This window comes from Symphodus melops (assembly GCF_947650265.1).
Source record: "Symphodus melops genome assembly, chromosome: 7".
Lineage (NCBI taxonomy): Eukaryota > Metazoa > Chordata > Actinopteri > Labriformes > Labridae > Symphodus > Symphodus melops.
In genome coordinates, this window is record NC_136697.1 from 19,046,516 (window position 1) to 19,061,639 (window position 15,124).

General features: G+C 38.6%; 1 protein-coding gene across 1 annotated transcript in view; it reads left to right on the forward strand.

Annotated features, from left to right (window-relative positions):
* sntg1 (syntrophin, gamma 1) overlaps positions 1-12,776 on the forward strand; it is a 28,145-nt gene extending 15,369 nt beyond the window's left edge. The window contains exons 10-19 of the mRNA XM_079347455.1: positions 502-584; positions 917-1,047; positions 2,683-2,812; positions 7,107-7,145; positions 8,389-8,505; positions 9,280-9,351; positions 9,938-10,090; positions 10,262-10,354; positions 11,755-11,865; positions 12,004-12,776. Coding sequence (XP_079203581.1) covers positions 502-584; positions 917-1,047; positions 2,683-2,812; positions 7,107-7,145; positions 8,389-8,505; positions 9,280-9,351; positions 9,938-10,090; positions 10,262-10,354; positions 11,755-11,865; positions 12,004-12,186 — 1,112 coding nt within the window. The 3' untranslated portion in view covers positions 12,187-12,776. The remainder of the gene's footprint in view (positions 1-501; positions 585-916; positions 1,048-2,682; positions 2,813-7,106; positions 7,146-8,388; positions 8,506-9,279; positions 9,352-9,937; positions 10,091-10,261; positions 10,355-11,754; positions 11,866-12,003) is intronic.
* The last annotated feature ends 2,348 nt before the right edge of the window (positions 12,777-15,124 follow it).

Below are 15,124 nucleotides of genomic sequence, written 5' to 3' on the forward strand. Positions count from 1 at the left end.
TTATAGCTGCTATTATTTTCTGTCAAGGATTGGTTGTCCTGGTGACGATTAACTTGAGCCTGAAGAGCCACTTAGAGTAAAAAAAAAAAAAGAATTCCGTCGCTTCACATTTTGGAGTCTTGACAAGCACTAAAATAAGCAGCTCAGTTAAAGGGAAGGGAGGAATAAAGGAAAAGGACACGTCCCAAGCTCCTCTAAGATGCTCGACTGAAAGAATTGACGTTTTTCATTGTGATTCAATTGATTGCTCTTGCATGGGAACGCTTGAGCCCGTCATCAGACATGAAAGCTTTTTATCAAATCCTTTCATACAGGTATATAGGCCAGGTTGACTGGCCATGAAACCACTAGGCTGAATACAAATTGGCACAGAGAGCAAACAATGTTAGAGAACAAAGTAACACACTTTTGTTGAAAGCGGTGATTCACTACTGTTGGAAACCTTGAAATAGATGGAGGTGTTACTTAATCTTATTGGCTTTTTTGTGTGTGCACTTTCAGGCATCCCAAGCGACCAGAGTAGTGGGACTTCCTCTCCTCTGTGTGATAGCGGCCTGCACTTGAACTACCATCCAAACAACACGGTACTTTTCTCATCAAACTTCTTTGACTTGCTGATTCTATTACTGTCAATCTGTAACTATGCAGCAGCTCGTTTCCTGGTGCCACAGAGTTGTTTCCATGCAACTGTCACTGCTGGCTGATAACCTGGATGCTCTATCTTTATCTTTTGAGGCGAGTGAATCAGCTTTTCCCTGCAGCTCTTGCTCGCTCAGCTTGCCTATGCACCTGCGGCAAAAAACATCAGCGGCGGCAGTGGCAGAAGCAGGACTGGAGCTCTTCACATGTCAACTGGTTGAAATGTGCAAGGTGTGAAACGACAAGCCTTTTTAAATTGTGTTTCACACTTCTACAGGACACGCTGTCCTGCTCGTCTTGGCCCACGTCCCCCGGGCTGCGCTGGGAGAAGAGATGGGTGGACCTGCGCCTTATTCCGCTTCTTCACTCGCATCTGTCGCAGTACATGCCAGGCTCTGACGCCTGTAGGTGAGCTGCGGGACCTCGTGGGGACGGTTCAGGTCGGTGGCAGTTCTCAGCTGCAGAGCTGCAAATCATCCTCTAATGCAATACAGGACAGGTGTGCTCAGATTGTACCCAATTCTTCAAAAAGGAGCAGATTGCCTTCATCCGTTCAAACACTGTTTTTATCTGCTATTGAGTATATATCCCTTTTACACACTTTATAATATATAAGCAAAACAGGCATGTGGCTCAGACATAGGGTAGACCTTCCGGAAAATTTGCAAAGTAATACATGATTTCTTGTTCAGAACATTGAACGTCATCGTTATTACCCCTGTGTTAGTCCATTAACTGTAAAGTTGCAAAAGAATAGCAATTGCCTGTGGCCTGCTTTGCTGTGTTAGCAGGCTAATGTGTTGCAGGCTAACGTGTTGTGTTAGCAGGCTAATGTTAGCTAATGTTAGCACTCGTAGCTTTATATTGCACATAAATAGACATGGAATGACAAAGATCTAAAGACACTTACGTGGCGTCCAAATAAGCAGTGAGTATGTTGTTCTTCTTTTCTTTAGCCTGAGACTAAAACAGCTTTTATACACAAGGCCGACCTGTCCACGTAAACATGATATAAACACAGCTCCAACAACATTACAGCTGGTGGGACTCACACTTCTCACTCATTGTAGACCGCCATTACTCAGAGACATTTACAGAGGTATACTCTCACTGTATTTATGTGTAACATGTTGCACATTCTTCCTTAAAGAAATTAAGATTAACTTGGTCAGTACAACACAATTTCTAAAATGGTGTCAATAATCTGCACTTCAAATACACAAATATATATTCAGAGGGCTACAAAAAAACCATTTTTATAATACCTATATCTCTAACAATAAATGACAGTGGAAAGGGTTTCCTGAAAGTGAAAAGGTTCAGACAATTATCTGGGCCATCTTCCAGCGACTCTCAGCTTCATGAAGCTTTACAATGAATTTAAGCATGCCATGGTTTTGTTTCACTCAGCTGTCCTAGAGTCATCATGTTAAGATGAATACCTGTTCAGCATAAAACAGCAGGCAGTTAGCAATGAGCTGGTAAACAAAGTGAGGCATTTGATGGCAGACGAGCCGGATGCTTTCTCAGGAGTTAGCAGAGACCAAACACAGAGCGGTATATTTAATTGCGTTCATCAGCTGAACACTAACATGATTATGTTTTCCAGGAACTGCTAGATGTGCAAACAGGCATTTTGTTTGTTAGAATTCTTGCCATATCAACTCAAAAGGTGTATATTGATGTACACAGCTTATTTCTGTTTCCCCAAAGTTGTTGTAGATGTAAAGGAATTGTTTTGAAATATGTGGCTTTTATTCAGCAGAGTTGAGTGAGAAGTGTTGCGTGTAAATTGTCTGGATGGAAATGAAAAACCTGCCTGGAGTGTTGCATGCTGGGTTAAAATGAAATGGGATACGTTGAGGACATATTGAGAGAAATGTTCTGGTCCTTACCAGTTTTTCATCTCCTACTTAGAATAAAAAAAACCAAAAAGCTTCCTTGAATGTTTTAAATCGATCTGAAGAATTATGGACTGAGTGTAAGTTGTGGTTAATAGGCTGGAAATTAATAATAGCCTTGTGTTCTTTTTGCGTCTCTCAGGAAAAATGCTTTCCAGGTCATAGCTGTGGATGGAGTTTGCAGTGGAGTTATCCAGTTTCCCATTTCTGAAGACTGCTTGGACTGGCTTCAGGCAATAGCAGGCAACATATCCGGACTCACCAAGCACAATGTGAGTATGAAACAATAACACTTGTTAGCTCTGCCCCCTCTCATAATCCCCTTTGTAAACCTGAAAGATATTGGGGAAAAGACTTTTCAATTTGTGGATAGTTCCTTTGCAAATGTCACGGCTTTAACTCCTACTACTAATGTCTTTTTTCACTCTGTGAGTAGAGTGCAAACTTTTTTTTTTTTTTTTAAAGCCTAAGGTCACAATAACAGCAACTGTGCTGTTCTTCATTTACTGCCCTTAGCGAAACCCATACACTTATCTATTATTTAGCATAATACATTATTTAATAATAACAAGAGGCAAAATGAAAAACAACAATAACAATGCTGTATACTTCTCTTATTGTGTCCATATTTTTCCAGCAGTAAAAAAAGCAAAGTGTGTTTCTGTCTTTTGAGGTTTGATTTTATACTCAGTGGGGGGGAGCAAATACAAATACAACTAACAAGCCCTGTGACTCATACAGGCATTTGTGTCTAATTTTAAACATTTATCAACATATGAAGGTGTGTTTGAACACCTTAAACTAAAAAGTAGATTTCCACAGTCTGCTTTCAGAAAATAGAAGCAGACAAACAGTGATTGCTGGGTCTTAACGCGACATGAGAGCGAGCAGCAGGGAAAAACAGGGTTTTTCTAATTATCCTGTGTCCATTGGCGTGGCTCAGTGTGTGTGTGTGTGTGTGTGTGTGTGTGTGTGTGTGTGTGTGTGTGTGTGTGTGTGTGTGTGTGTGTGTGTGTGTTGAGTGATGGCTGCCTGTGTGAGAGTCTCTGGGTAATAATAGAGTCCCGGTTAATTGGAGTGGACTAAGTGAGGGACATATTAAACATAACACTGATCACTCCCTGCCTGAATGCCCTCAACAGGAGAGAGTGTGTTTCTCGCTCGAGCATACGGAGAGAAGTGTGTGAATGTGATTAATGAAGGATACAAAGATTTGTGCTGAAGGAGTAGAAGTGTATGCTGGTTGTTAAGTGCATTGTGGTACACTACAAAAGAGAAAGTTCTGAGGTAGTCATTGTTGGCGGTAAGACGAGAACAGCATTGCATTGGGTAACAAGCTGCACAAGCTTGTATCGAACAACCTCATCCCTCGAAATCAATTCAAATCTCTTTTGGCTGACATAGAGCAGTGTGAATGCATGTTTTTTTTTAATTGATGTTTTCCCTCGTGTCTCGTGCTTGCTTTTTTTACACTCTAAAGTATTACTGAAACCTTTGTAAGAGGACTTGCTCTCGAGTCCCTTCTTGATTTAAAGGATGTTTTTTTTTTTTTTTATATTTAAAAAACAATTTTCAGATTAAAATTCTTAATTCTTTCAGTGATAGAAATCAACTGGAAACATCAAATGAAACATGAAGTTCCGGCCATGCTAGAAGCTTTGGGAGGCAACACTCAATGGTGCTTTGAGCTTAATGCTGATAACAAGCCCACAATGACTCATTGTGTTTAGCAGGTATAATGTCTACAGTACCAGGTTCATCATCTTTGTTTAGCTTTTGCTGTCTGGCACCAAACCCAAAGTAATGCTGAGGCTTAAAGTGATGTATTTAGATTTAGTGTAAAGTATTAAGCAAAAGACTAAATTATTAATCAGACATCCCAATCTTCTAATTGGTTTACACGAATAGTGAAAGTATCACTAAAGCAATTAGAAAGGATGAAAGGATATAATTGTCCAATACAGTACTGGGGTAATCCAGACTAAAGTTCCTCAAAAAGACGTTCTAGAGACAAGTGTTTCAAATTAGCATCCCCTATAAATACTATACTTGGATTAGATTGCTGCTTTCAGTTTGTCTATTTGTATATTGTATCTGTCATATCAAATGGAAAGTAAATAAACGTAAATACATTCAAAATGGCATTTAAAGAAAAATCTGAGAACATTGATGATCAGTGATCATTGATACAACAAGATCAAAAGGAAGACCGTTTTAAATAATAAGATATGAAACAAAACATTTTGCTTGTTTCTTTATAGTTCGACTTATTTTAGTCTTATGATTATATGTTTTCAGTTTCCATTTTGCTGTTGCACAGCTGGCTGCCCTTCAGGGACCAATAATGTGATTTATTGATTGTTAATCATGCTGAGGATCAGCTACAGTCCCACAAAAACCTTAACACAAACGATAAACGTCGAGGCTGGAGGATAGAAGCGCTTGTGTTACTGTATGAAATATTCTGTTGTTGAAAGTCAAAGTGAATATTCAAATAGAGCCTGACGAAGGCCACGATAATAAAGTTTATCTTCTTAGTGTTGCTGGAGCATTTTGACATCCATTCGAAGCCTTTCACTCTTTATGCACCTTGTGAGTTGGTGACGATTGGGCCAGAAAATCCTCTGCTTCTTCAAGAGCTTGTGTTGTAAAATATTCTGGTTTTGAAAGTCAAAATAAATATTCAAACAGAGACCTTTTTAAAGTAATGTAAATTGCAGGGCCCCACTTATTAAGACGGGAAACTTTGCAAATGAGAAGTACAAGCTGTCAAAAATAGCACAAACACCTAAAAATATATGAATATGAACAATCTAGTTCAGAGTAGGGTCACCTTTTACTTTCAGAGCAGCCTCAGCTCGTCACGGATCCCTGTGATACAAACGGTGCTTTATGTAGTCCAATATGAGGAATAATGCCTCCAATTCTCTGACTGATAATGCAGGAGGAAATCTGCTCGGCTTTGTGCAGTCAACTAAATATAAAATCAATAGATAAAATAAGGAATGTTCAGTATACCATGAAATAAAACTAATTATATATATTTATATGGGGCCTGCCTGGGCAAAAAGGTGCTAAAAAATACAACAGAAATGTGGAGTATATGAAGAGTTGCACAGATGAAAAACATGTAAATTTACTTTTTCACCTGGGAAAAAAAACCTTCATGCTTTTAAATCTTGCTTTGAGTAAAATGAAGTCTGTTTTCTAACCTTTTTAAAAACATATTGATAAATTACTTCATGTTCTATTTTGCATGTTTTTAAATTTCCATTGTCCCTCATCCTCTTGCAAGATTGAGAAGATGATCACGATGGGAAGAAAGATTCAATAACATGTGCATCCAGTGCAATTAGCAGATCTGATGGAATGCTAAATGAGGTGCTGCAGTGCATTACGTGCCATTTAGTCAAACAGCTATGACAGTGTGGATGGAGCTATAAATTGTTACAATAAGCTGCAGTTATCACTGATGTAGACGAGTGGAGGAAAGTTCACACACAAAACAATATGATAACTTTAAAGATCATTGGCACGGAAACACTGACAGCCAATCAAAATCTTCTTCTTCTAAAAAACGCGTACAGTTATGAAACACTAACTTCATGGAGGTCTACACTATGATTACTCAGCCCACAAAGGTTAACTTACATTTTTCCTCTGATTTAAATCCATGTAGACTTTGACTGGATGCATTTCAGAAGTTGTTATGGTCCTTCCTGATGTTCAATTTGGCAATTGCTACAACAACATGACATTGATGTTGAGTCATACCAAAGCATGAATAGATTATTATTATTTTTATTTTTTTTAATCTATTTTAATCTATATTAATGAAAAGTATGTACAGTGTGTATGCTTCAGTTTAGGCAGAGTTAGGTAGTTTTGCACTATATACCAGGTAAATAAAAAACCTCATCTGGATCCACACATGTTGTCCAAGGCAGGTTAGAGCCTCTGTCACTGCCTGCAGCCAGCTCACATCCTGACAGTTATCTGGTATTTTCCTCTCAGCCTCTGCTCTGAGAGAACATTGTGTTCTCTCCATCTGAAACAAACTCCAGTAACATTTCAAAGTAAACAGTTGTGACTTGTATTGCAGAGGATCAGGTCCAGACAGTTTAATTTGGGAATTCTTTTTCTAAGAACAACTTATTTTGATGGTATAGTGTGGATTAGGAGCCAGCGATACCTTGTGACGTGAGCACAATGTTTTAATTTAAAGCCTGGCTGCTCTCTCTGTAGTTTCCATTTGCTTTTATTATCACACACGCAGAATGGAGTCCTTTAAATGGATTTTTTAAAAGAAGAGCCCCAGGTCTTTGTTGAAAATGAGTCTATCCATCTCATTTTCTAATTTGCAGGCATTGAATGAAGTAACAATATTCCTTCTGTGCTGTGGTTAACGTGTTCGCGTGGATACTGGGATTCAGTTTATTCGTCCCTTGATGGATTGTCAGTGATTACCTACTGGATCAAACAATGATCGTAAAGTCTACAGTAATTATGTCATTGTTAGCAGGAGAAACTTTAACGAGGTATTGATGTTCTCGTTAAATTTAACAGGTTAAGAAGATTAACCGGAACTTCCCAGTTAACCAGCAGGTAATTTTCTTTTTACTTTGACTATTATTCTTGAATCTTGTGGCTATCTTAAAAATCAAAAGGTAAGTGCAACCAGGTCAGTCAGTCAGAGAAAGGACACGTAAATGTCTTACCAACTATTGCAACACGAGTATGATTTTTTGCATCATTAAAGTCCACTGAGAAATGATCAGAAAAATAACTTCAGTCATTAAACTGGCTGTGTCATCTTTCAGTCTAAACATGTGAAGCTAATGTGACTGCAGGGTTTCCTTTTTTCTTACATATTTATCTGGGTTTCTACTTGCCCCGAATCTTTCACTTGCTATTTTTTGCCGTCAGTCAAAAAACTGAAAAACAAGTGAACATTTTAGTTTGGCTACAATCACCCCTGAGTTTAATGAGAGCTGATGTTGAGATTCAGTTGATGTCTTAAATCTCAGAGCATTTGAAGTTGACGCTTTCCCTTCTTTCTATTCACCTCCCTGCTGGCTTAGTCTCTTTTTTCCTCCTGAATACTGAACAGCCAAAATGTTAATACAGTGTGACTTTGTGTAGGGGATGGAAACATTTCTATAATTATTGGGAAACAACAAGATTTTGCATGATGTTTTTTCTACATGTAACTCTGTTTACAGGAGACCATCATGGGCAATTTTACAAATCAATGAACAGAGCTGACTGATAAAACTGGATTTTTGCATCGGTGTAATAATCTAGCATAGTTGGTGAACCCAAAACAGACTCACATGCATACTTAACCTTTAAAACCTCCTCACTGCTTATTTTACATTTCAAAAATGTAGTCTGGACTAAATAGGCAACCATTAAACTTCATATCGGGGAAAAGAAAAACTTGGACGTTTTTTGGTTAAACTGGGCTGACGTGCTTTGGAATGTAAGCTAACAACCCCGAACATTTAGCACAACTTCTTTATACAGAGACTATTTTTCACTTTTTCCAAATGAGCATTGCCAAGAAAAAAATGCAGAAAAACAGGATGGTAAATATTGCAAAATCTGGTTTCAATGTCGTGCAGACGAGTAAGAGCGCTAGAATCCTCGATACACAGCCTTTACTGTTGACTTCCCAGCTGTTATAGAGTCACTTCACAATTCACCAGTCAATCACAGGGAAATAGCCCAACATTGACTGAATATCACATTTTTCAATATCTATCCCCACTGTCTCCCATGATCCCTGCTCTCTGCTCTTACGGACCACATGCCTCATGTTTACATCTGTCTGTCCGCTCTTCGATAGATTATCTATATGGGCTGGGTCGATGAGAAGGAGCAGGACTCCGTTCAGGACCGAATGTATTCACCAAAGTTCCTCGCTTTGAGGGGTTCATCACTCTTCAAGTTTTCAGCACCTCCTGTAAGTTTGGATTCAGTTTTCGTACTTCTCTGAACCATTGAACTTCTGTGTTTGAGCTGTCATTCAACTCCGCGGGAGATTTTTCATCTGATGTTAATGTTTTATCTCGGGATAAAATGCTTTCCTGTTGGAAAAAAAAAGGACGCAGCTCACTCATAATCATTTGTGCTGCATTGATCTTCCTCTTGATTGATGATGATCATTAAATCTGTTTACATTCTGCCAGCCACTTAAGTGATTATGACTAGAGGGATATGCTGTCGATGGTACTTGGGATGAGAAAAGATTGATAGATAACTGAAATTGCCCGCTCAACTTGAATATGCTGATATAAATGGAATATGCTAATTAGAGTGGATGGTGTAATATCGCAGCCTGCTTGTTCAGACGACGTGACAAACCTCTTCATCACTGAAGACTACAGTTCCCTACAAGACATATTCTTTCTCATGCGGCAAGACGACAGTTTTGAACTCAACAGCCATTCATCAATACTTGACTGTGAGCTAAACCTCAAACTATTGTCCACTTACAGCGTCGCAAAAGTTGCTATTAATGACAAGCACTGGAATTTGATTTTTCCATATGCTGATTCGATTCAATTCATAAAACTTTATTTGTCCCCCGGGGGGGGAATTCAACTATCATGTGTTAGCACAATTGTATATAGTGTATTTTTTATTTCCTTTTATAGCCTGAAAACAACCTGAGAATCAAAGTTTGAAGACAATATCAGCGTTTTTATCTGCACTAAAAACAATGAAACATTTTCAGGTGACAACATGGGACTGGACCAGGGCAGAGAAAAGCTTTACTGTGTATGAGATAATGTGCAAGATCTTAAAGGTAAGGCAGCCTTTCCTATATCAATACCTTCTTACATTTGAATAAGAAACCCTCACTCTGGCTACATGGGGAGAATATAAAGAGAAAAACAACTAAGGGAATATACTTAATCTATATAAATCACTGATTCGTTTGAATTGGTTCTCCTTTATTCCCACTGACATACTCAGGGTTCAGATTGTGTTGTTGCCGTTTCTGCAGGGTCGAGATCACTTGGAATTGGATGATGGGAATCTATCTGCAATTCATTATCTTGAAACTCATTTTGTTGAACTTATTCATACAGATTCATGTACTGAATTAGACATAAGCTGACCTGCACTGCCATACCTATTACACAGGTTCCATAAAGCGAGATAAAAAAAACATCAGGGCTTTGGGGTTCAGCTAATGTAAAGGTTGAGGAAACACAGAAGAAGAATTCAGAATGCTCTTAAAGCCGCAGTAATCAGTCTTGGCTAGATGTCAAAGTAAGTAAAGCTTGCTTTAGCTTCAAGAAAGTGCATTGCTGTTGCTTCTTGTTATCTCTCTGTCACTCTGCCAATCTGTACCTGATCGGCATGCCAGCGTCACTGTCTTATCTTAGGATAATGACCTTCTGGACAAGAGAAAGCACTGCTTCAGCGTCCAGACGGAGACAGGGGAGGACCTGTTCTTCAGCGTGGAACTGGACAGCGAGCTGTTGACCTGGGAAAAGGCTTTTCAGATGGCTACGTTCCTGGAGGTGGAGCGGATACAGGTCTGCGTCTTAACAATGTGCAGGAAAACAGTGACGATTCTAATCTAGCACACTGTTCCGGCTCAGTTGTTTCAGTACAGAGATTGATAATGCTCATATGACTTTTCCAGCTGAGCAAAAGTGGCTTTTGTGTCCTTGGGGGGGGTAACATCTTGTTCTCACATTCTGCAGTGTAAAACATACGCCTGTATCATGGAGAGCCACCTCATGGGACTTACCGTTGACTTCAGTATGGGCTTTGTGTGCTTTGATGCAGCTTCAAAGGTGAGTGTGCGACTTCCTCATCAATATGAGTATGGAAAAACCGTCCTCTCAGTGGGAGATTTCAGACAATTCCTTTGCACATAGTGAGAGGACTTCAATCACAATGCCTCAGCCTCACTTATTCTATTTTCTGCTGCTGCTAACTTATTCTGCACTGTATGCATTTTGAGAGAATGAGCACATTTGTTTTGACGGCTCCCCCCCCCCCCCCCCCCCAGTACAAACCTCTCACTCCGGCCTGCAGTACATTTTGGCCTTTCCCCAAGTCTGCGAGCCATGCAGACAACTCCGCTGGTGCACATTATGTGGATGAGCAGGACACAAGCGCTGCCATATTGTTCTCTAAGATTTTGGCCCTAATTCCTGCAATGTGAAGCAGCAATGTCCCACAAGGACGGTAAAAATGTTGCCAGCGTATTGTTTACAGAACAAGATCCATATGTACACTGAAATCAAACACAATACACTGGGCAGGATAACTCTGTAATTAAAATCTGCTATTGGGAAATAAAAAAAACAAACAAAAAAAACGTGTTGATACCACAATGCACAACTCGTATGAATATGAATAATGTAAGATTTTATTATGTGCATTTTGCTAAAGTCTTAATCCTGTATCTGCATGGAGGGAATCTAACTAGTTTATGAATGCCATTTTTAAATGAATTATAAGTTGCAAAGTAATTATATCTCCGTTAAATTATCATACAATTATCACGTTCAAATTTAACCTCACAAAGAAGCAAAATTGACTTTTAACTTTTTTTCCCCCATTAAGTTTAAATAACCTTTCTGAAATGAGGTGCTTATGATTGACAGGAGAGCGATTGTGATGTCATCACCTCTATAATGAGGAACAGAGTCTGATAAGAGAGGCTGACACTCGTGAATATCGACTTTACTATTTGTCTCCCATATCACCATGAGATGTCATATGCATGGTATGTTGAACATGACTTCCTGAGGTATTATTAATGAGACTGCTGTTGGCGTAATGATTACAGGTACAGTATTGCAGCATATCAAACAGATCCATATTCATGGCGGCCAGCTGTCTACCTGAGGAGTCCGTCTGGAAGCTGGCTGTCGTTTGGCTCAGCATGCAGCTTTTGTTTATTCACTTCGACACTAATTGAATCACTGAAGCTCTGCTATTTCTGGTGAAATTGCTGTGGCTTGTTAAATTTCCCATAACATGTTCACATCTCAGAAGGACTGCTATCTGCTGACGTTCTCCATTTCTCACTGGATCCATGTGGACGTAGACATGATTTATTCATGGGAAAAATGACAAAAAGGAATTCACATATTAGATTAAAGTAAATAAAGATTCATAGTTGCACTGTGGTGTTTCACAGTTCAAATTCAGCCTCACAATATCTGTTATTTCTACATTTCAGGCGGTGCTGTGGAGATACAAGTTCTCCCAGCTGAAAGGATCGTCGGATGATGGAAAAAGCAAGATCAAGTTTTTATTCCAAAACCAAGACTCCAAATCAATTGAAGCAAAGGTAAAGCACTTTGAGGGATATGTAATGCTGGATGTCAAGAGAAAAGTTACTCAACAAGAATTTCAAAGCAGCAAGGTCAAAGAAAATGAATTGCTCATGTATGACTTGCGTATTGATTTCTCTCTCTCTTTCTTTCAGGAGCTGGAGTTTTCAAACCTCTTTGCCGTCCTTCATTGTATTCACGCTTTCTTTGCTGCCAAAGTTGCGTGCCTGGACCCCATGTTTGTGGAAAGCCAAGGCACTGCGACTACCACTGGGTTTCCTTCTCTTTCCACTATCTCATGTAATTCACAGACACCTAAACTCAAATACGCCACTTGACAAGCACTGCTCTACCCCCTCTGATGGGATGCTGCACTTAGCCGAGACTGTGGCCTAAAATGGGTGGACAGGAGAAGTGGAAAATGTTCAAAATATGACACTGTGGAGGACAACTGTAGACCATAGTGAAATAAGAGAGCTCCCTCGGAGCGACATACTTGATATCTTAAGATTCCTTGAATAACTGTGGACCTAAAGAAGTACCTCGACTTGGAGAAACTTCCTGAAAAAGACTGTATGGACACAAAATGTGCCAATCAGCAAATGTTTTTAAGTGATTTTGTTCTTCTCTTGATCCTCAGACATCCCTATAACCAACACAACTCAAAGAAACGTGAAGCTCTTGTCCCTTTTTAAGAAATTCTAGTCAAGACTTTCAACAGAGCAGATTTTCACCTTTTTGTGCCACATCAACAGTTTATCACTTGAACATCTGCAAAGACTTATCCAGACGCTGGTTATGACGACGAGATGTGAGGAGGCTTTCTATATTTCCAGTTTTATGTGTGTTCATAAGGTGGAATTTTTAACTACGTTCAAATAGTATTGAATTAATTCTTTTTCACTTTAGTCAAACTTAAAAGAAATGTCAACACCACATGGGTGGACGGTTAAACAGAGTGACCTCATATTTTTCTCAATATATTCTTAACACCCATGTCATAGGAACTATTTATTGTTACTGGACAGAAAAGCTGAATGAAAGTGTCGTTTTAACTGTATGATGGGAAGAGAGGGACACTTTAATAATCAGTTTCACCACACGATTAGAAAACACCTTCATCATGTTTATAGCATTTTCTCCCAAACTTGATTATGTAAATAAACAGTGACATTCAAATGAACTCAAAGAAGGATTAATTATGGCGATTACTTGAGGGATTACTTGTAGGGATTATTGCATTTGTTAATTTGAAGTGCAACAGAGATGACTAGCTAGATAGCTCATAACCTTGTGCTCTTTTCAACATTTACTATATGGACCAATTTAGAAGGAAACAAAATAAATCTATTATGGTGTATCGTTTGGAATATTTTATTTGTTTTGACTTCAACTTGTAAATATGGAGAATATCTTTTCATTGATGGGGAAAAAACAAACCATGAGGAGGGAATAGAAATATGTAGCGTCATGTCCTCTTAAAGTTTGAGGTGACTCTTTAAAATGCACTCTCTGTTAAATAGTTGGCATATGCAGCGGGGTGACAACTAAACTATCATTTTCAAATAGAGTTCAGGTCAATTAGTGTAATTAGTCATGCTCTTACCTTCCATTTACATAGTAGAATCCAAACACAAGTGGCCCATGGGTAAGTAAACTCCAGAGGACAGTAAATTAAATGAGGCCAGTTTCGTTCTTGGTACTGTGTGGGGCTTGTTGAGCTGATGTGTGTGTCTGGGAGAGACTAATGGTGGTGCAGTCTATGCAAAGAGGGTCTGAGTGAAGCTTTTGTGATTTAAAATGATCACGATTCCATACCCTTGTAACACAGGATCTAAAGAGTGAGGTTTATTTTATTTTTAGCAGATGTTTTATTAACAATATGCTGTGTCATAAATTAATAAATGAGACCTTTTATAACATGGCTCACTTGTGGTCAGTTGTATTTTTTATGTGTGGGCACTGAATGTTCTGAAAATGATTCTTGGTAAGCCTGCATTCAAAGTGTGTAATGTTTCTGCACTGAAAGTTGCATAAAATGAACTGAGCTGGAAATTGCTTTTGCCAACATTTAAAAGAACTGTTTTTTTTCTGATAAATACTCATTGCTTTCTAATTTAGGGTTATAGTAGATGAGGAGAAGTCACTCTTATGTTTGTGCCTTGAATATGAAGCTGGAACCAGGAATGACCTTAACTAAACACAATGATACTGGGGGAAAGTAAGCTCTGCACCAAAAAAAACATCTTCAAGCTCCCATTAGAAGAATTCCTTGAAATGCATCAAATACACCGAGGTGTACCTTTTTTAAAACACCATTTAAATATACAAATATGTTTGTGGCAACAAACAATTCCGAACATATGAGTATCCTTCGTATCACTGTATTGGCTTACCATGTCATTAGCCATAATGTAGGATTAATTCTGTACAATGTTAGCAATTTAAATATGTACAAAAGTATTAAATACAGAAAGCAATTCAATATAAAAGTCAACAAGTTAAAACTTTATCTCAGACAACAAAACAAGTGTAGGCTAGTAAAAACTATATTAGATGGAAACGGAACAACTCCTGGGAGGCTAGCAAAAGCTAACGTTTGCCGAAAGCAAAGAAGAAGTTAAAAAAGTTTTAAACTCATGACGCTGTAACTTACATTATTAATGCAGCGTGGTCTGAAAGTCCTTTGATCCTCCTCGCGGTCCTCGTTATCCCTCATCTGGGGAAACACCCTAAACCGTAAATAATTATACAGTCTATGGGAAACATCAACAAGTCTCCAGTACGGTATTGCATCCTTATTGTTCAACTCTTCACCCGTCTCTTAAATTAAACTGAAGTAACGCAGCCCACAACTACCAGCAGCTTATTGTATTTTACCCAACTGAGGGTTTATGTTGTCACACATGCAAACAGGCAAGTACAGAAATGTACCCACAATTCAAACTGCCGAGACAGGTCACATTTACTTGCGTCACTAAAACGTCATGCAAGCTTTATTTTCTTAGTTTACTAAATGCATCACAAAAGTTTTAACTAAGACTTTGTATGAGTGGTAAAATCCATAATTATTCCAAAAAAGTGTTTTGTGGTGCAAGTTATGGTTTTATAATAGTATAGTTAAATCTGGTGAAGTATATCTTTCGTGAGTTTCATTATATATCATTCTAGATTTTGTAATGAATGCACGGTTCACAAAACCCATCAAACATTTTTCAGCCATTACCTCTGTTTTCTGTCGGCAAAGCAGGGGGAGTTTTACATCAGTAATATCCT